The sequence below is a fragment of the Halichoerus grypus genome, chromosome 9 (assembly GCF_964656455.1).
Source record: "Halichoerus grypus chromosome 9, mHalGry1.hap1.1, whole genome shotgun sequence".
Lineage (NCBI taxonomy): Eukaryota > Metazoa > Chordata > Mammalia > Carnivora > Phocidae > Halichoerus > Halichoerus grypus.
In genome coordinates, this window is record NC_135720.1 from 128,915,654 (window position 1) to 128,939,123 (window position 23,470).

Consider the following 23,470-nt stretch of genomic DNA (forward strand, 5'->3'; position numbering starts at 1 on the left):
CATCATTCCCTTTGCAAATCTCCCTAATCTTTTGTCCCTCATTCCTTCCTCAGATATAACTATTGTAATAAATTTGATTTCAGGCCTTATCTGTATTTCTATACAATTATATACAGATATTCACAAACAGAAACAGCACTACTTAACACATTTTAAAGATATATATAAATTATATCATACTTAGCTTAATCTACTCGTGATGATACATGCAGACCTAGTTCATTCATTGTAACTGCTGTGTAATATTCCATCATGTGAATATTCTATATTGTTATTTATCCATTTCCTCATGATGGAATCATAGGTTGTTTTCAGTTATTCTATTAGAAACAATGCTGCTTTATACAAATCTTGTTTTCATAACAGACTTTCTCTGAAAATAAGTCTAGTTGTGGAATTGCTATGTTGTTTGGGGAATACATGTTTAATTTTAGTAAAAACCACCATATTGCTCTTATGAACTTATGGGACTTGCTACTGTCCATCTTTTAAATTTCTGCCAAGTTCAGGGTTGTGACCCGGCTTTAATCTGCACTTCCTTACTATTACTGCAGTGGGTGTGTCTTTAAAAGCTTCCTGACTGTACAGGTTTCCTCCTCAGGGAGCTGCCATTTAATAACTCTTATGCATGCTTCTAACGAATTGCTTGTCTTCTGTTTACTGATTTATAAAAATCATTTGTATATATAAGTCTATATTGTTAATACAGATCGCAAATACCTTCTCCTAGTCTGTTGCTTGATTTTTTTTAAAGATTTTACTTATTTATTTTTTTAAAGCAAGCACAAGTAGGCGGAAGGGTAGAGGGAGAGAGAGAATCTCAAGCAGACTCCGTGCTGAGCACGGAACCCCATGCATGGCTGGATCTCACAACCCTGAGATCATGACTTGAGCTGACATCAAGAGTCGGACACTTAACCAACTGAGCCACCCAGGTGCCCCTGTTGCTTGATTTTTTAAAATGTCTACCTATGGTGTCTTTTATCGTCTCAATTTTAAATTCTGATATGGTCAAACCTGTCACTTTTTATGGTTTGTGTTTTTGCAAGACATGCTGAAAATACCATGAGTATGAGGAGAGCCAACTGGTATAATAAAATAAGCAACAGGGTAGAAGACAAGAGACACGGGTATAAAAAGGGTCTGAATCCCCAATCCACCACTTACTAGTTGTTGGACTCCGCCTAAGACGATCTGAGTCTCAGTTTCCTCAAACAAGGGAGAACTACTCTACACAGCCGTCCATTTATCCAACAAGTATTCTTCGAGTGTCTATTACGTGCAGGCACAATCCTGGAGCTGAAACTACAGTGGTAAACAAGATACACGAAGTCTGTGCCCTTACAGAGCTTATACTGCAGGATGGGGGGGCAGCAAATCATAAGTAAACGAAGATAATACAAAAGCAACTAACTAAATGACATCAACTGAGAGGATGCTGTGAAAATGTTCTGCAAATTGAAAAGTGTTATACAAGCACAGGACATTTCGATTATCACCACTGGGGACGCTGCCTGAAGTTCCTCTGAAGTGGCCCACAAATTGAAGCTGCAATTATTCTATTTCATTTGAAAACGAACTGATAGGGAGTCAAGCCATACAAGACAAAAAAAAGTCTACCAGATAGGAAAGAATTTTATGCTGGAGGGCATCATGGACTTTGAACCAGAAACCCAGAAACTTCATTCCATTTGGTCCAAAGCAGTCCTCCGGCCTTGCTGGGACCAGTCGTTGATGCAACAGCTTCATACCAGCCAGGCTGGTGTCTTCACTGCCCTCAACACATCTGATGGGTCTCCCAGTTTTCCCACCTAATCTTAGTCTCTTCTAATACTGTCTCCTCCTAGGTCATGCCAAGTAAGTCCTATCTTGTCCATTTATTTCATTTTTATCCATACGCTTAAGTTTGTAATCAATTTTCACTACTTCCAAACTGACAGGGAAAAAGCAGGAAAACAAACTATGTATATATATGCATTCTCTTTCCTCATTATTTCAAATACAATATACAAATCCAATAATCTGCTCCACTTAGGGTTTTAGTAATGAAATAATGATGATCCAGTGGGAAAGGCAGAGAGTGGAAGATATGTTTTCTTGTAGGGTAAATTTTTAAGGGTTAAGGCATTAGATTAAGCATTATTAAGAAGCTCAAGACATAGGCAATTTGATGTAGGCAGTTGGGCAAACAGCTAAGGTTTAATCTGATTATGGGGAGCACTCAGGATTTTCTAAAATTGTGATTCAAATCCTTGAAACAATTTTCAAAATACATTCAGTTTCCTAACATGAGTGCACCTATAGGTGCGAATTATTCAGCAGGAAAAACAGTTTTGAAACTAGCACGTAGCTTGGTCTTTCATTTTTTGCTAATTAACAGAATTCGTGCTGTCTGAAAAAAAAAAAGGAACTAAATATCAGAGAATGAAATCTTTATTACTTTTTCAGTCTCTCCAGGAAAAGTCCTGAATGTTAAACTAAATCTATAGTCACAGGAACATGAAGATTTTAAAAATGTAAGTAAATGTAGCTTAATCAAGTTAGTCTAACAAAAAAATTCTCTCTTCCAGACAGAGAAAAAAGTTAGGTTTGTAAAGATGAACAGGATTAAGTTTCTGCGGGTAATAGCCACCAGTTGTGAATTTTCACTATCAGCTAGCTTGTATATTATGAGGAACTTATATATAGGTTATCTTATGTGACCCAATCTTCACCATTTGTTACTATACACATCTTATAGAGGAGATAAATGGAGTAGAGAATTGAACCCAGGAAGCGTGGTTCAAGAAATCACTTTTTCAAATGTTGACAACACGAAAATATGGGAGTACTGACCTATTTTATAACCTCCTTACCCAGGCTCTCTCTCAGCCCAGGTATTATGGAAACCAGGTTAATCTTCCTAAATGACACTTTCATCACTTGACTCTCCATTTCAAAAACTTGGTTTACAAAATCAAGAAGGAACTTCTTGGCCTCATATTCAAGACTCTTCAAAAATCTGCCTTGACCCATTCCGTACTCCTGTTGGTCCACAACCTTCACAATTCAAAAAACATTTACTGAGCACCTAAATGTAAGCTAGGCTCTGCAAGAATAGATGGCCTTGTCCATAAGGTGCTCACAGAACAGTGTTTCTCAAATATCTGTTATTGCTTTCTGGGTCCTTCCTTACCCAGTTATTTCCCCTAAATGGAATCTTCTGTTTGATTCTACATTCCTCCTTTTTCCTATATATCAAAATCCAACCTAGTCAAGATCTAGTGTCAATCCCAACTCCTTCATGAAGCATACACTAAATATTTTTGTTAGTTCATTCCTCTGAACCCCTAGAATACTGTATTTCAGATTTCTGTGGACTTGATTCCTGGCATGCAAATTCCAAAGCCCCTCACAGAGAGATTCTGAATCAGTGGGTCCGGCTTCATCTAGTCTGGGAATGTGCATTTAAACATGTCTATCCAGTTCCCAAGTTCCTGCTCCTTCTACTCATGCCACCTCTCAGACAACTGGTTTGATTTTTTCTCCTCTCGTTGAATTGACTCATCTTCTGAGTAGTCTGGTGTCACAGACACAAACTTGATCTCAGCCTTATCAATCCTGATGATTTTGGCTCCTCAATTACCAACCACCTCCTGGTCCTGACCACATTCTTGGCTCAATAAAGAAATAAAAGTTACCCGTGCTGTAGATTTGGATTTTTTTTTTTTTAAACTAGTATGGTTGCTTTGCATTAGTGAGTCTGAAACAGACTTCAGGCAGTTAAATCTCAAAGTTAGTCATGATACGTGCCATTTCTTTTTAGGAGTCTGAGTACAGAAAAGACCACAGGAAAGGGGTAATGCTTACCGTGAAGAATACAAAGGAGTAACAATTCCCTAACCTATGGAGGGAGGGATATGAAATAGCCTCTAAGGGCAATCTTGATTAGGTTGTCCTAAAGAAAATGCAACTGAGTATTGTTCTGATAACCCAAAGCACCCTCCTTAAGCAGAACTGCACCACTGACATTAAAACACTCCCAAAATATGCATTTCCAAAAATCAAGGAAGCTGCTGGCCCAAGAGAATGAACCTTCCCTGTAACAATTTAAGGAAAGCCTCTGCAAAGAAAGCAGACAAGGTCAAAGTATAGGCTCCCTCTTTCATCCCACTGTGTCAGAGAACACTGCACAGACCTCCCAAAGGCAAAGAAAATAAGGTGATCAGAACTAATTTTTCTGGAAAATTAAAAATGGTCTAATTTTATTTTTGCATTATGGACACCTTTTGTTTTCTACTTTAAAGGCTTGAGTTAATTTTTAATCTGACTCTAACTAACTAACTCTTACTAATCTAACTTCAGTGTTAACAGTTGATAAACTTTTGACCCTGCCAAAACACTAAGGGTCCCCAACTAGTCATAATATCTGTTAAACTCAAAGATTCTATTAACAAAATTCTGCTTAGCAATATGGAAAAATCAATAATTTAAATCTTTAAGTATTACAATTAAACTCAAACGATAAACTTCATTATGAAACAAAAATTTATGTGCAAAGCTATCATTGGTCTCTTTCATCAATGTCTATTTTATTAAAGATTTACTCATTCATTTGAGAGGGGGAGGGGCAAAAGGAGAGGGAGAGAATCTCAGACTCCTCACTGAGCACAGAGCCCTACACAAGGCTCAGTCTCACGACTCTGAGGTCATGACCTGAGCCAAAACCAAGAATCAGGTGCTTAATGAAGGTGCCCCTCTGATTAGTGTCTTAATACTACAGTTATTCAATCAAAAAATAGTGACCGCTTTACTTAATTGCATATTATTTAAGTGTCTACTAGATGGGTGTGGGGCCGGCTTTAGATTCTCTCTCCCTTCTCTCTCTCTAAAAAAAAGAAACACAGAAAACCCCCCACACTTTTCCTTGCTTGCTCCATTTTCCATATATTTGAAATGGATTTTTAGGTTATATGTATTGGTTTATATATGTAAATACATACATATGATCTATATAATATGTAAATACAGATATTATATATATAAATACAAATATATCTATCCATCCATCTATCCATCCATCTTTTCTTATAATTCACCAGGAAAGAAACTACATGGGGAAGTCATTCTGATTTGTCCATTCTCATCTATGATAATGTAGAAGAGTACTATGGCTTTCATCACATTTATATGAGAAGAGTACATTTACACTGATTCATGGATAAACCTATATGGAATAAAACAGGTAATGTTTTTGGATCAGAAGGTTTATACCTGGTTTTGCTACCTCTAGTATGTGACCTTAGATAAATCATTTATTCTTTGAAACTCAATTTTCTCACCTGTAGAGTAGGTATACTGATACAGGACTTGTCTCTCTCAAGTTTCTTGTAAGGCTTCAAAAAAGATCAATGTTTTCAATGCACTTTTACACATATTAACTAACTAATATAAAATAACTGATAACCCAAAGCACCCTCCTTAAGCAGAACTGCACCACTGACATTATTACACTTGCCGTGCATTTAAGTGATAACTAAAACCCAAAAAAGACAACATATATGTAAGAATCAAAATAATTACTCAGTAAATTCACAAATCATAGCTTTGTTTATATTACTATTAAGATGTTCATTTTTAATTTCAGCAAAAATTTAATGTTTTTACTTATAGATTTCATTATGTAAAAATAAGAACATAATCTGGCCCCATCTACAAATTATATTATGAAAAGCAAATATAATTATAGAAACGTATACACATTCATTTTAATTTCAGTAACTTATAATAAAGTTATAGGTTTCATTACTCAGAAATGACGTAACCTGACCCCTTCCACAAATATGACTGTGAAATAAAAATATAGTTGTAGGAATACATATACATCATCATTTATGGAAAGGTTACACAAGCATATGTGCATGGATGAAACACCTACATTACTGAAACATGCCTAAACTCAACTGTGATAAATAATTATAAGTGTCTTTAAAAGAACTATACCATGGATATGTTTGCAAAGCAAATGTGCGTTTCCAAATTAATTCTTTATGGATGGTAAATTAATTCTTTATGGATGGTAAATGGGACTGATGAGAAAAGAACACTGCACTGGGAACCAGCAACACTGGCCTTCACTTTATCAGCAAATAACAGTTTAGCATTTACTATAGGTTAGGCATTAGCCTAGATGCTTGAGATACTTTACTGAGCAAGGCAAACAAAAATCTGTCCTCATGAAGCTTGCAAACAAAAGGGGACATTAAAGGACACATCATGAGGAACAAACAAAAATCACTTCACATAATAATTAAAAGGTACCAAGTGTTATATAAATGAGTAAATCAAAGTGCTATGAAAAAATATAGCAGTGCAAGGGGATCAGGCATATGTGAATATGGCAGGGCAGGTTTTAGTTTTAAATAGAGTAGTTAGGGTAGGTCTAATTAAGAAGGTACTAAGCAATAACTGAAATGAGAAATACACCAGAGGGAATCAACAATAGAGGATGCAGAAGAACAGGTCAGCAATCTGGAAGACAGCATAATGGAAAGCACCCAAGCTAAACAGCAAAAAGCAAAAATAATAATAAAAGAAAGGAGGATAGTTTAAGGATCTCTTGCACAACATCAAGGGAAGGAACATCTGTATTACATGGGTCCCAGAAGGAGAAGAGAGAAAGGGGCAGAAATTATATTTGAAGAAATAATAGCTGAACACTTCCCTAACCTAGAGAAGGAAACAGACTTCTAAGTTCAAGAAACACAGAGAGCTCCAAACAAGATGAACCAAGGACGTCCACATCATGATACATAATAACTAAAATGTTAAAGATTACAGATAAGCAGAGAATTTTAAAAGCAGCTAGAGAGGAGCAACTAATTACAAATGAAAAAGGGAAATCCCAAGTGGCTGTCAGCTAATTCTTTAGCAGAAGCTTTGCAGGCCAGATGGGAGTGGCATGATATATTTAAAGTCCCGAAAGAGAAAAACAACAACAACAACAACATTATACCCAACAGCAAGACTACCATTCAGAATAGAAGGAGAGAGAGAGAGTTTTCCAGACAAACTAAAGTTAAAGGAGTTCATCACTGCTAAACTGGCCTTATAGGAAATGTTAAAGGGACTTCATTAAGTGAAAAAGAGAAAGTCAGGGATGCCTGGGTGGCTCAGTCGGTTAAGCATCTGCCTTCGGCTCAGGTCGTGATCCCAGGGTCCTGGGATGTCAGGCTCCCTGCTCAGTGGGGAGCCGGCTTCTCCCTCTGCCTGCCTCTCCCCCTGCTTGTGAACGCAGGCGCACGCTCTCTCGTTCTCTCTCTGACAAATAAATAAAATCTTTCAAAAAAAGAAAAAGAGAAGTCATAATTAGAAGGAAAACTATGAAATTTTCAAAATTAGAAAATTATGAAAGGACCAAATTTCATGAATAAAAGCAAACATAAAGATAGCAGAACAATCACAGAGCTACTGTGCATGTTACAAAACAAAAGTAGCAAAATCAATTACATCATAAAGATTAGTTAAGGGAACTCACAAAATAAAAATATGTGAAATATGACAATATACAAAATGTGATGGAAGAGTAAAAATAGGTTTTTTTTTTAGAAAGTGTGTGAACTTAAGTGACCATCAACTTAATATGGACTGCTATATATTTAAGATATTATATATGAACCTCATGGAAACAACAAAAACCTGTAATAAATACATGAAAAAATAAAGAGAAAAAAAGCCAAACATAACACTAAAGAAAGTTATCAACCACAAGGAAAAAGAGCAAAAAAAAAAAAAAGAAAGAAAGAAAGGAACAGAGAAGAACTACAAAGGAAGGAAAAAAACAAACAAACCCAGAAAACAATTAACAAAATGGCAGTGAGTATATACTTGTCAATAATTACTTTAAATGTAAATGGTCTAAATGCTCAATCAAAAGATATGAGATGACTGAATTAAAAATAAAAGAGTCACGGGGCGCCTGGGTGGCTCAGTTGGTTAAGCGACTGCCTTCGGCTCAGGTCATGATCCTGGAGTCCCGGGATCGAGTCCCACATCGGGCTCCCTGCTCGGCGGGGAGTCTGCTTCTCCCTCTGACCCTCCTCCCTCTCATGCTCTCTGTCTCTCATTCTCTCTCTCGCAAATAAATAAAAATCTTAAAAAAAAAAAATAAATAAATAAAAGAGTCACATATGCATATATGCTGCCTACAAGAGACTGACTTCAGATTTAAAGACACATACAGATTAAAAGTGAAGGGATGGAAAAAAATATTTCATGCAAAGTGAGGCAAAAAAGAAGAAGAAGAAGCCAAACTAGCAATACTTATATCAGACAAAACAGACTTTAAAACAAAGACTGTGGGGCACTTGAGTGGCTCAGTTGGTTAAGCATCTGCCTTAGGCTCAGGTCATGATCTCAGGGTCCTGGGATTGAGCCCTGCATCTGGCTCTCTGCTCAGTGAGGAGTCTGCTTCTCCCTCTCACTCTCCCTCTGTGTGTGTGTGTGTGCGTGCGCACCTTCTCTATCAATAAAATCTTTTAAAAAATAAAAATAAAACAAAGACTGTAACAAAAAATGGCATTACATAATGATAAAGGGATCGACACAACAAGAGGATATAATAATTGTGAATATCTACACACCCAACAATGGAGCACTTGAATAAAGTAAATACTGAAAAATATAAAGGGAGAAATTGACAGTAATATAATAACAGCAGGGGACTTTAGCACCCACTTACAACAATGGATAGATCATCCAGGCAGAAAAATCAAGAGAAAGAAGGAAATAATAAAGATTGGAGCAGAAATATATGAAACAGAGATTTAAAAAAAAAAAATCAATGAAACCAAGAACTGGTTTTTTGAAAAGATAAACAAAATTGATAAAACTTTAGCCAAACTCATCAAGAAAAAAAGAGAGGATCCAAATAAATAACATCAGAAATGAAGTAACAATGAACACCACAGAAATACAAAAGAATATAAAAGATTACTAAGAAAAATTATATGCCAACAAACTGGACAACCTAGAAGAAATGGATAAATTCCTAGAAATGTACAATCTTCGGGGGGTGGGAGGGATGGAGTGGCTGGGTGGTGGACACTGGGGAGGGTATGTGTTGTGGTGAGCGCTGTGTATTGTGTGAGACTGATGAATCACAGACCTGTACCCCTGAAACAAATGTTAATTAAAAAAAAAAAAAAAAGAAATGTACAATCTTCCAAAAGTCAGTCAAGAAGAAATAGAAAATCTGACCAGACCAAACTAATAACAAAATTCAATCAGTAATCAAAAAACTCCCAGCAAACAAAAGCCCAGGACCAGATGGATTCACAGGTGAATTCTACCACACATTTAAAGAAGAGTTAACACCAATTCTCAAACTACTCCAAAAAACAGAAGAGGAAGGAAGCTTCCAAATACATTCTATGAGGTCAACATTACCCTGACACTAAAACGAGACACTACAAAAAAAGAAAACTATAGGCCAATATACCTGATGAAAGCAGATGCAAAAATCCTCGACAAAATATTAGCAAACCAAATCCAACAACACATTAAAAGGATCACCACGATCAAGTGGGATTTATGCTGGGGAGCAAGGATGGTCAATATCTGCAAATCAATGTGATATACCACATTAACAAAACAAAGGATAATAATATGATCATGTCAATAGATGCAAAAAAGCATCTGACAAAATTTAACAACCATTCATGATAAAAAATGCTCAACAAAGTGTGCTTAGAGGGAACATACCTCAACATAATAAAGGCCATACATGACAAACCAGAGCTAACATCATACTCAATGGTGAAAAACTGAAAGCTTTTCCTCTAAGGTCGGGAACAAGACAAGGATGTCCACTCTTACCACTCTGATTTAACATGGTACTGTAAATCGCAGCCATAGCAATCACACAATGAAAAGAAATAAACGGTATCCAAATGGGTAGGGAAAAAGGAAAACTCACTATTTGCAGATGACAGGGTACTATATATAGATAACCCTAAAGACCTCACCAAAACAGAATAAATGCATTCAGTATGGTTGCAAGATAAAAAATTTATATACAGAAATCTGTTACATTTCTATATACTAATAACAAAGCAGAAAGAGAAATTAAGAAAACAATTCCACTTGTAACTGCACCAAAAAGAATAAAATACCTAGGAATAAACCTTACCAAGGAAGTGAAAGACCTATACCCTGAAAACCATAAAACACTGATAAAAGAAACTGAAGACACCATAAACAAATGAAAAGATACATCATGCTCATGGACCAGAGGAATAATATTGTTAAAATGTCCATACTACCTAAAGCAATATATAGATTCAATGCAATTACCATCAACATACAACAGGATTTTTCACACATCTCAGAATAAACAATCCTAATATTGATATGGAATCACAGAAGATCCTGCATAGCCAAAGCAATCTTGAGAAAGAAGAACAAAGCTAGAGGCATCACGCTCTGATTTCAAAATATACCACAAAGCTACAGGAATCGAAAGAGTATGGTACTGGCACAGAAACAGACACATGGATGAATGGAACAGGATAGAGAGCCCAGAAATGAATTAATGCTTAGACAGGTTAATTCATCTATGACAAAGGAGGCAAGAATATGCAATGGGGGAATGACAGTCTTTTCAATAAATGGTGCTGGGAAAACTGGATTGCTACATGCAAAAGAATGAAACCGGCCAACTTTCTCACACCATACACAAAAAGAAACTCAAAATGGATTAAAGACCTAAATGTGAGACTCGAAACCATAAAAATCCTAGAAGAAAACACAGGCAGTAATTTCTTGGACATCAACCTTAGTAATATTTTTCTAAATCTGTCTTGTCAGGCAAGGGAAACAAAGGCAAAAATACACTATTGGGACTACATCAAAATAAAAAGCTTCTGCACAATGAAGGAAACAACAAAACAAAAAGGCAACCTACTGAATGGAAGAAGATATTTGCAAATGATACATCTGATGAAAGGTTAATTTCCAAAATATATAAATAACTTATACAAGTCAACAGCAAAAAACCCCAAATAATCATATCAAAAAAATGGGCAGAGGACCTGAATAGAATTTTTTCCGAACAAGACATACAGATGGCCAACAGACACATGAAAATATGCTCAACATCACTAGCCATCAGGGAAATACAAATCAAAACCACACTGAGCTATCACCTTACACCTGCCAGAATGGCTAGTATCAAAAAGACAAAAAAAAATAACAACAGGTGTTGGCGAGGATGTGGAGAAAACGGAACCCTTGTGCACTGTCTGTGGGAATGCAAATTGGTGCAGCCACTGTGGAAAAGAATATGGAGGCTCCTTAAAAAATGAAAACTAGAACTACCATAGGATTCACCAACTCCACCACTGCGTATTTACCCAAAGAAAATGAAAACACTAATTTGAAATGATCTATGCACCTCTAAGTTTATTGCAGCATCATTTACAATAGCCAACATATAAAAGTAACTCAGGCGTCCATCGATAGACAGGTGGATAAATAAGATGTGTGAGACATATAAAATATATATATATATATCTCACAATATTAGTCAAGAAAAAAAGAATGAGATCTTGTCATTTGTGACAACATGGTAGGACCTAGAGGGTATTATGCTAAGTGAAATAAGTCTGATAGAGAAAGACAAGTATGTCTTTGTGATTTCAAGTATATGTGGAATCTAAAAAAAAAAAAAGCAAATGAACAAAGAAAAGCAGAAACAGATCCATAAATACAGAGAACTGGTGATTGCAGAGCAAAGGGGGGATAGGAGGACAGGCAAATGGATGAAGAGGAGTAGGAGATACAGGCTTCCAGTTAGGGAATGAAGAAGTCACAGGGATGAAGGTACAGCCTGGGGAATACAGTCAGTTTTGCATTGTATTGTAATAGCACTGTATGGGGACAGATGGTAGCTACACTTGTGGTGAGCATAGCATAAGGTATAGATTTTGTTGAATCACTATGTTGTACTCCTGAAACTAATGTAACATTGTGTGTCAACTATACCTCAAAAAGAGAGAGAGAGAGAGAGAAGGAAACCTGTCTTGTCTACTGCTTCCCAAAACTTTTTTGATCCTAAGATCGTATTCTCTTAACACTTACGAGAAAAGAAAAAAAAAGGTATTAAGAAGACAGCCATACAAGAAAGGGGAACCCTCCTACACTGTTAGTGCAAATGCAAGCTGGTGCAGCCACTCTGGAAAACAGTATGGAAGTTCCTCAAAAAGTTGAAAATAGAGCTACCATATGATCCAGCAATTACACTACTGGGTATTTACCCCAAAGATACAAATGTAGGGATCTGAAGGGGTACGTGCACCCCGATGTTTATAGCAGCAATGTCCACAATAGCCAAACTGTGGAAAGAGCCAAGATGTCCATCAACAGATGAATGGATAAAGAAGATGTGGTATATATATACAATGGAATATTATGCAGCCATCAAAAGGAATGAAATCTTGCCATTTGCAACGACGTGGATGGAACTGGAGGGTATTATGCTGAGCAAAATAAGTCAATCAGAAAAAGACATGTATCATATGACCTCACTGATATGAGGAATTCTTAATCTCAGGAAACAAACTGAGGGTTGCTGGAGTGGGGGGTGGGGTGGGAGGGATGGGGTGGCTGGGTGATAGACACTGGGGAGGGTATGTGCTATGGTGAGCGCTGTGAATTGTGTAAGACTGATGAATCTCAGATCTGTACCTCTGAAACAAATAATACATTATATGTTAAAAAAAAAAAAAAAGATAGCAGGAAGGGAAAAATGAAGGGGGGGAATCGGAGGGGGAGACGAACCATGAGAGACGATGGACTCTGAGAAACAAACTGAGGGTTCTAGAGGGGAGGGGGGTGGGGGGATGGGTTAGCCTGGTGATGGGTATTAAAGAGGGCACGTACTGCATGGAACACTGGGTGTTATACGCAAACAATGAATCATGGAACACTACATCAAAAACTCATGATGTAATGTATGGTGATTAACATAACATAATAAAAAATATATTAAAAAAAAAAAAAAAAAGAAGACAGCCATACAGCTCTCTGGCAGAAAGATCCAGCCAGGCAGCCAGAGAGAAGAGCCAGTGTAAAGGCTCCATTGATTCTGCCAAAACAATCTTGTGAAAGGAAAATACCCCATTTTGCAGATGAGTAAATAGTGTCTCAGAGTGATGGGATTAAGGCAATAGAGCTAATTAAAAAAGCCAGGACTAGAAAGAAATTGGGTTTATTGACTCTTGGTCCAGCACCTTTCTGTTTCGTGCCTTTGTCCACCAGCTAGAGGAAAGTGTTCTGTTTCCTATAAAACCCTGAGTAAGGGGTCACCATAGTTGTCGCTGTTGTTGCTATTATTATTAATCAGGTCTACTGATATTTCTTGAAAGGTAGTTAAAGCTCAAAGAATAATTTCATTTTCCCTTCCCATGGTTTATTTTTCTCTTTCCTTTATCTGTGCTTCCTTCTTTGGGTGGGTCATTTCAATATCAGATTTTCAGTTAAAGGAATTCTATTTCTTTGGATATTTGATAAAGGTGTGAAGCACAGAAATAAGGTATAAAATAGAAAGCATTTAAACTTAACATACAAAAGAGCTATGAGAGAATGGTGAGAATGTGGAGCCCAGTGGCTGCAAGGTAGAGAACTACCTTTCGTGGGGGGGGGGGGGGTGGTTTGCAGAAGGAAGGGAAGCACAACACAGGGAGGAAGGCAAGAGGGAGGTCTTGGAAACATATCAGGACCAGAGCGCCCCCAGCTTTAAGCTACTACAGGAAAATGAGGACTCTGGCCTTGAAAAAATAACGAGCTTCAAGTAAAAAGGTTAAAAACTAAGAGACCAAAAAGGAGGAAATCAGTAAGAAAGACAAGAATAGTGGAGAGGGCCCTGGAGGAGAGAAAAGATGCAAAGAGATTTTCAAAATGTGGGAATATTATACAATGAACACTATAAAAGAGAAAGGCGAGTAAGAATCCGATTTCAGACACAGTAGACTTGAGAGCTGGTGGAATTACTAACAGCCAAAGGGAACAGAGAGGACAGTCTGAAAGGTGAGTAGCTGACTTTTGGTAACACTAGGTCTAAAGCGGCAGTGAGGTTCTCACGAGAGGGAAGAGTCTAGCAGAGAAGAGGTAAATTTGGAAGACGTGTGTCATCTGGGGCTGTTTTGTCCCAAGTGTGGCTACTGAGCACCTGAAATTGTGGTTCACCTGAACGGAATATGCTGTCAGTATAAAACACATAACCAGATGCTGAAGATTTCACATGGGGAAAAAAAAAATGTATGATATCTAATTTTTTTTACATTGATTACATGTTGAAATAATATTTGCATGAATTGGGTTAAATAAAATCTATTATTAAAATTAATTTCACCTCTCCTTTTACTTCTTAATGCCACTACTAGAAAATTTTAAATTACACATGCAGTTTGCATATTTCCCCTGGAGGGTGTTGATAAAGAGCAATACTAGATCCGTTTCAGGATCACATAAGGGGATGAGATCCAGGAGTGAATCACAGACATTATCCTGAGGTATTTCAACTGAAAACAGCCAGATACAGGAGAAAGAACGCACGTCATTATAAAAGATAATATTCATGAATGCTCGAAGAAGTACACTAGCCAGTTAGTGCAGTATCTTCTTTGTTCCTCCCAACAACCTTATGAAATGATATCACTGTCTTCTTTTATAGAAAAAAACCTGAGTTCTAAAGAAGTTAACCTGCCCAAGGTCACACAGTTAAACCTTGTGTTGGGGTTCAAATACATGACTCAATCCAGATCTCAAGGTTTAAACTGCCACATCAATTCCAGAACAATGTATACTCTGCAACTCTTAAATTGTTAGAGTTTAAATGGTTATATTTAAACTAACAATTTATTAGAATCCTTCACTGTCAGAGTCAGGGACATACCAGTGATGTCCTCATTCGATTAAGATACAAATGTGTAAAATTTGTAACTTCAGAATTTTGCTGAGCTACTCATGTTGGCATATTTTCACCATGTTGAGCTTAAATAAGAGCTTACTGGTGTAACCTCTTGTCTCTTATCAACATCTACTCCTAAATATCCAAAACTTTCAGGTTAGACGGTAGACTGTCCAAGGGAGATAATCCTGGGCACAGCCCTCAATAGAAGGACCCTGTTTTCTGAATAGAACAAATTTACGATATGGAGCCACTTAAATTTTAAACACCTTCTTTCAGACTATGAAAACACCCGAACCTCCCAAACTGTGATTAAAATGTTTTGAAGGGATCAGTTATACTGCAATTAAAAAAAAAAGCTTTCAAGGGAGCTGGATGAAATTGTAACTTTTTGTTGAAAGAATGAGAATTAAGCTTACCCAACTGGATAACTTTAAAAGGGGATTTATATTTCTTGAAAAATACGATGCTTTGAGGAATAGACAAAAAAAAAATGGCTTGATATTTTGACTGGAATCGTAACATAAAATCTCCTACAAATATAAATTGGGATCAAAAGAATGAGGCATCTTGCATTTATGTTTGGTGGCTGGATTTAATTTCAAAGACAATCGTATTATGCCTTCCTTTCCATCTTTCATCTTTACTACCTATCTGGCCAGAACAGCAATTATAGAGGTGCTAAACTTGAAGAGTGACGGCTATAATTACATCATTTTCAGGAACTTGCCCATGTAAATTTTACTATGCAGTTAGGTTCAGATTATAAAAACACATGTCCCCAGGCTTAAAACAAAGGACTGCTATACATTTATATTGTGAAATGGAAAAGCAAAAGGGAATTTGAAGGAAAAACATAGGCTTTGGAATAAGATTAATTAGCAGACATCGTGAGAGACTATTCATGTTGGACTTCGACTCAAAGCAGTGTCTCTCTGAACTGACCCATGAGCTTATTTTGGAATTTAACCTCCCACTGCCAGCATAATTTTTTTAAAGTGAGAGGACTTCTATGTGGACATATGCATAAAAATATCTCCTCAGAAAACCCAAAGTTTCTGAAAACGCTTTTCTAAAAAGGTAGTATCACAATAGTACAGGATAGAGTTAATAAGTGCAAGCCCTTTATTTTGACTCTTTAAAATTCCCATGGCTCTTCCATTCCAATTAAGGTGATATCCTTGGACTTCTTTTCTTACTCATTATAATTCTTTGTAACAAAGGTTCAGGCCCCCAAGGAGAGAGCCAGTTAGCTCTAAAAATGCTTTATCCATCCAAGGGCAAAGGTGTCAAGGGCATGAAGAGACAGACCCAGGCATTAAGGGATGGCAGCTCTACTCTTCCCATTGAGGGTCACCACACTAAGTCCCTTGTTTCCAAGACTATTCCTCCTCTCAATCTTCCCTTGAAATTCTCATCCTTATAACTGTCAACTGGATAATCCTTATAGTTGCATTGCTGCTTCCCATTTGTACATCAGCAACAGTATGCTGGTTTTTTGGGTTAATTTTCTCTTTAATTTATAGAGCACAGATTATGTGCCAGGCACTGTTGTAGGTACTAGAAATACAGCAGTGAACAAAATGAAAAAATCTCTGCGCCGATATTTACATAGTGGGGAACACGTTCAGTAAACAAGATAAACAAGAGTATGTTAAATAATAAATGCTATAAAAAAAATGAAGCAAGAAGGGTGATAGGAACTGTGGTAGTTGCGGTAGGAAAGACTGAAATGTTAGATAGGGTGACCACAGAAGGCTTCACGTATAATCAGGTAGATGATGTGTGCCTGAGAGGGTGGAGGGAGAGCAAAATCCGGGACTGATCAGGGTCAGCTGGAGCGGGGAAAAGAAAGGAGATTAGCATATTTTAACAAGCCCCATAGTGGAGAAGGAACCATATGGAAACCACATCACTTTCTCTTTTTGTAGTCACAAAACCAGGTTCTTCTGCCAAAACTCTCAAGCAGTTCATGGGATACGGACGCACGGGGACACACACGGACACACACGCACCCCTCTCTCTCCAGGACAGAGCTCCGTGGCCAGCAGAAAGCGGTATGAATTCAGAGTCGAGTACTGGCCTGGAAACTGGGAAAGAGTAGTTGTCGGAAAGAACACACCAGACCCCCCCGCCCAGTCTCCGTAAACAAATGGGAATCTCCCCGACTCCACGATGCAAACCCAGGGAGGCCGGGGCAAGCACAAAGACACACCCCCGGGATTGCAGGCACGGTGCAGGGAGGAGAGGAGGCACGGATTCAACCGTTAGAGACAAAACCCCCAGAATTTCCGGAGGCAGGGTCGGGACCGCGGGAGGGAAACGCCGTCCCCCAGGCCGGGGGTCGGGGCGGGAGTGGGGTTGCGAGGCGAGCGGGAATGGCCGCCACCGGAACGGGGTACGGTTTCGTCGGGCATCCCGGGCGCCCGGCCGGCCGCGTGCTTGCAACAGCGGGCTGGACGCGAGCGGGCGCCCCGAGGTGCCGGGGCGGGACCGCGGCCCCGGACAAAGATCCCGAGACCGCGGCCCCGGCCCGGCCCGCGCGCCCTCCCGCCCAAACGTTCACCGCCCCCTCCCCAGGCCCGCCGAGCGCGACGGGTTCCAGCGGTCGAACCCGCAGCTCCCGCGCCGCTGCCCGCCCGGCTCCTTCCCGCCCAGTGCGTTGGTCGAGGAGAGAAAGGAGAACGGCGGTGGCGGCGCACGGCGCCCACTCACCATGATCCGCGGCGGCTGCGGCGCGGCGACCCCGGCGGGCGGCGATGCGCTGTCCAGGGTAGCCAGCGTCCCTCTGCCCCGCGCTCCCGTCGCGCCCGCTCTACTTACCCACGCCCACACCCACGCCCGGCGCGCGCACGCCCGCCCGCCTCCCCGCCCCCTCGGGCTCGCGCTGCTCCCGCGCGGCGCTCCGAGCTCCAGGACCGTTTCGGGCCCCCGCCGCTCCCCACCCCCCGCCCTTCGCCGGCGGCTCGCCGGCCGCGGCGCGAGGAGGGCGGCGGGGGAGGGGTGGGGGCCGACGAGGCGGGGCCCCGGACGGCCTCGCGCGCCCCCTCCCGGGCGCCCGGCTCCGCTCGCGGCGCCCCCTGCCGGCCGGGCGGCGATTTGCAGGCCCAGCAGGCCGCCTGTCGCGTGCCGGGGCCCAACGTTCGCAGAGCCTCCGCGAGGACCGCCGCGCTGGCCTCTGTCCGCTGCCCCCGGAGGCTGCGGCGGCTGCGGGAGCTGCGAGGACCTGGGGATTGTAGAGGGCCAGGGCCCTGCTCCTCCTCTTCGTTGGGCTCCGCGGTTTTCAAGCACACGTTAAGCGGGGGGGGGGGGGGGGGGGTTGGGGAGGATGGCTCGTGTTCATGCGGGTTTGCGGGATGTGGGTGTCTTAGATCCAGGGATCAGTGGGGTTTTTTTGGCGTTAAGGTCAGGAGCGGATCAGTCTGAGCAGGCGACTGACTCCTTGTTCCACACGACGCTGCCTGCAGAGGGTCTTATTCCAGGGCCTTCTTAGCTAATACCACCAATGGTTAGTTGAACACTTAATCGTGAACAGAAAGTATGGGATCTTAATTAAGATCCTGCGCTTTTCATTTTTTGAAGACTTGTGCGTGCTGCATGACCTTTCCTCTTTTTTAGCGTTAAGAATGTCTGCTTGCTTTTTTATGTGGCCGATGTGGTAAACTGAAATGCAAGCAAAGGTAAACGTGTTTGTTCAGAGTCAGAACACCACATCCGGTTGTACACGGAGGTACCTGCAGCATATCTTAGCATTCCACACCTGAAGGATTGCGGATGTATTTGCAGTTTTGTGAAGTAGCAGAGTGAGTAACCATAGATGTCGAGCTAACTCCTAATTGTCATATAATCACCTAATATTTGGAGTTTCCTGTAGTTGGAGTGTTAAAATCAGTTACATATTTGCTTATAAGGAGTGGATAGCTTATATCACGAACAGGTAGGTATTTGTTAACCAAGTCTCTTAAAATCTCACCATCAGTGGGCTCAGGAGTCAGCCCTGCCACATACTGGCTTTAAGTAGTTACCTAATTCTCTGGGCTTCAGTTTCTTGATCTATAAGATGGGGATAAAATGACACATTATATATGGCTATTAGGATTAAATTAGTATGAATAAAGCACTAGAAAAATGCCTGGAGCAAAAGTACTAATTATTGATATTGTTATTGATCTAATGCCCATGGAAATCAGAAAATTATATTCTACTTAATGCTGGCATATTTTTATAAAAAGTGTCCATAAGGCTGAAACCAAATATTCAATTTGATGTCAGTTCCATTCATTCATTCACTTTGTTCATTCAACACAATCCCATTTACAATTGCACCGATAAGAATAAAATACCTAGGAATAAACTTAATGAAGGAGGTGAAAGACCTGTACCCTGAAATAGTTAACATTTTATTTCAGCAGTAAATTGATGAATGGGCCTTCTAGAGGTAATGGAGAAGAACTTAAATGAGGTTCAGATGCCTTGAAGAGCCTCTTAACTTGACCCAGACTTCAACCACATGCACTATTGCAACCTAGCAACTCCTTCTACATCTGGGAAGCAGACCAAAGGGATCCTAAGATTAATCCAGAAGTTATAGAAGGCAGCCTCAGTTTATAAGCTCATCATTCTTTTAGCTCAAATGTGGTATTTGCGGGTAACTATTGGGTATCTAACATAAACCATGCTGAATGACTTACAGTAGTAGCTCATTTGTGACTAGTTCCATTGTACAGATGAGGAACCCGGGGCCCAAAGAAGGGAAATGGTGTACCTAGGGTCACATGGTCAGGCATTTGGAAAATGGGGAAGCCAGAATACAACCTGAAGCCTGTTGGATTTTTTTCTATGACAGCATGTGACACCATGCTGTTTTGAATAATCCTATCTTTAAGAATCCTTATAAACTTGGCAGAGAAACTCACTTTCTGTGGTTTGAAAGAGTATGAACTTTACAGAATTTTTTTAATTATGAAAATTCCAAACATCTAAAAAAGTAGACAGATTAATGAACTCCAATGCATCCATCACCTGTCTTTAAAAATTATCTACCCATGACCAATCTTGTTTCATCAATACCCCTACCTACTTTCCCCTGTTCTATTATTTTAGGGTTTTTTTTTTTCCATTCTATTATTTTGAAGCAAATCCCAGATATAATAGTTTGTCTGTATATATGTCAGTATATATCACTAGAAAAGAAATCTTTTAAAAAACACACATAAGAGGCCCGGGGGTGGCTCAGTCTGTTAAGCGTCTGACTCTTGATCTCAGCTCAGGTCTTGATCTCAGGGTCAAGAGTTGGGCACGGAGCCTACTTAAACAAAAAAACACACAAAATGACAAAGCCATTGTAATACCTTAAACATTAACCATAACTTATCAACAGCATTAATTATGGACACAGAGTACACAAATTTCCAAAATTTGTCTTTTTTTAACATAGCAATTGGTTGCTACATCTCTTATGTTTCTTTAATCTCCAATCTCCCCCTCCATCTCTTTTCATTTTCTTGCAATTTGTACTGTAGCATTTCCTGCAGTCTGGATTTTGTTGACCACACCCCCAGGGTACAGTTTCGCATGTGCTCTGACCTCTGTGTTTTTGTAAATTGTTAACTGTAACTAGCTCCAGAGGCTTGATCAGACTCAGGTTAGAAATTTTTGGCAAGAATACTTCAGAGGTGATTGTGTGTTTCCATCAGGAGGCACAAGACATCCAATTGTCACTCTTTTTGTGATGCTTAGGCATCAGGTGATGCTCAGTGCCTACATCTAGTAATTCATTAGGGGTTGCAAAATTGTGACATTCTAACTCTGTCATTCCTTCTTCGTTTATTTGCTGAAATACTTCCAGAAATTTGCTGATATGTATTCTTTGGTTACCTATGGTGCTGTTCATACGGGAAAGACAAAATGAATTAAAACTTTAAAATGAAGAGCTGGTTCACTGCTCATGTAAAAACTCAGAGATGGTTCAAAATTTAAATGTGAAGATAAGAGTAAATAGCATTTGGAAATACTCAGACCAGCTGCCAGTGTCAACAAAGACACCTTAACTGTTGTTGCCCAACTTGCTTTTTTAAATATACTGTGTTCTATCTTAACTAGAGTGACTTTCACAGATTTCTTTATTTATCTAAGCTCTGAAAAGGAAAAAAATTAACAGAAGACTTTAATGTGATTGATCCCTTCCAAGGGAAGAGGTCAGAATTCAGGAGAATGAGTCATGAAGAAATTTTTGAATCTTATTTGGTTCTATCATTAAACTAGTTGAATAGAAAAGTACATATGACAATTACCTTTTTTAGAGGTGGGAGGGTAGAGGGAGAGAGAGAATCTTAAGCAGGCTCCACACCCAGGAGGCTGATGCGGGGCTCAGTCTCACAACCCTGAAATCATGACCTGAGCCGAAATGAAGAACCTGATGCTTAACCGACTGAGCCACCCAGGCACCCCTTAACAATAATCTTGATTATAATTGGTCAGCATTGTAACTAGTTCTGTCAAAGGTAATTTGTAATTACTTTAGATCTACAAATACTTCAGCTTAGATCAGAATTTACCTGAAAATGTTCATTTCAACTGTCTTTTTAGCTTTGGTCACATAGTAAGCATTCAATTAATATTTAATGCAGACCTACCCCTCCTCCCTTTTTTTTGTTACTGCATGCCACCTAGGGTTTCTGTGACATTCTAATGAGAATCTCATTAGATCCAAAGGCCTTTGAAAAATATATTATTATTATTGGCTAATGGAAATGCAGCTCCTGAGCAAATGATATCATTGATATAAGCAATACCCTGAAAAAAAATGTGGTCTTTACTTTGTCAAGGCCTGCACCATGCCAGCACTGAAGAGTTTACCAAAAAAAAAAAAGAGAGAGAGAGAGAGAGGGGCGCCTGAGTGGGTCAGTCGGTGAAGCATCTGCCTTCAGCTCAGGTTATGATTCCAGGGCCCTGGGATGGAGCCCCACGTCGGGCTCCCTGCTCAGCGGGGAGTCTGCTTCTCCCTCTGCCCCTTCACTCACTTGTGCTTGCTCTCTCTGTCTCTCTCTCTCAAATCAATAAAGTCTTTAAAAAAATGGGAGACATAGTTCTAGCCATCACATATTAGGTATGATGGCTGCATTAGGAATTGGGGTTTCATAGGTTCTAGTATTATCTCTCCATTGTCTGATGGGGGACCCAAACATTGTGCAAGCAGTGAAGAAACCCTACCTGAACTAGTACCCAGGGGGCCTGTTGAGTTCTAATAACAGCTGCAATTCAGTGAACTAGGAATACAGGTCCAGGAAACTTACATATGTTAGTGCATGAGATAAGGCTAGCTAGCAAGTGTGTGGCCCAGAAATTTTACCAATGAAATAGGTAAAAATTTACCTCTTTTGCATTTCTCTCTATTTTTGATCCTTAAAAAGATACATACTTCAGTTCATGTGTACCTGTGCTAATCATCCTCCCCATAGGGAAATTGAATGAAGCATGGCGATGGGTTCAATTGAATTTGTGCTCATCTGCCCTTTTGCATTCAGCTCTACAGCCTCAAAAGACAATATGCCAATAGCTAGAATTCCTGGTGCATCAATTTCTATCATTTCTAGGGAACCAAAGTCCCTATACTCTTAACTTTGATACAGAGTAAGCATTAAGGACCCTATACATGGAAGATGGCCTCTTTTACCACATAGAGGACTAATCCTGCTCCCCTAACCCTTGCCCTCACCTCCAAACTCTCTAGCAAGTCCTGCATAGCTTTGGACCTTGTTAAATGGACTTCTGCTCCTGACTATACATAATTTTATCATCCAGACTAAGCTGTATTCATTAGCCAGACTATCTCCTGGGATGTTAGCGTGTTCTCTCATATGACTACTCAGAGCATAGGAATAAACAGAAAGGCCTGATCACCTTTTGAATTCCTTAAACAAATAGTTAAAAGTCCTTAAACAAATGGTTTAAAACAAACTGGTATCCTTTGGAACTGGCTGAGTTAACAGGTCAATAGCCTTTACTTCAGGAAAAAGAAAAAACAAATAGGAAAAAAAAATGTTTTAATGGGACTAAGTTAAGATCCTGTATTCTGCCAGAAGATAGATTGCAAGTCAAAATGTAAAATGTGAAATACTAGAGACCAAGGGAGAAGTACGTAATCTCAGAGACCTCTGAAGGACATCTAATAAAGTCTTCATGGGAAGAAGGTAATAGCAACTTTTAATTTTTGTCTACTTTCTGCAAAGGAGGAGAGCTGAGGAAATAAACTGTTAGCTTTGTAACAAAGCGGAAACTCCTACTACAGCCAAGTTGTGGTGGTCGGGGGGCCATCTTCTGGGACACATCTACACTCTGTTTGTCTAGCAGTGTTATCTTGACTCACTGATACCGAATATCTATCAAAAGCTTAATTGAGAGAGGAATTTTCTAATGGAGATTTGTCATTTTTGTAGTCTTATTTGAATAGTCTACATCCACTCCTGCATTAAGCCAGATCTTTAGAAAGCTTAGGACATGGACCAAATTACCTTAATGTAG

General features: G+C 39.6%; 1 protein-coding gene across 1 annotated transcript in view; it reads right to left on the reverse strand.

Annotated features, from left to right (window-relative positions):
- Positions 1-17,765, reverse strand: part of ELOVL2 (ELOVL fatty acid elongase 2) — an 82,899-nt gene extending 65,134 nt beyond the window's left edge. Inside the window, exon 1 of the mRNA XM_036106560.2 lies at positions 17,663-17,765. Coding sequence (XP_035962453.1) covers positions 17,663-17,665 — 3 coding nt within the window. The 5' untranslated portion in view covers positions 17,666-17,765. The remainder of the gene's footprint in view (positions 1-17,662) is intronic.
- Between the last annotated feature and the right edge of the window lie 5,705 nt (positions 17,766-23,470).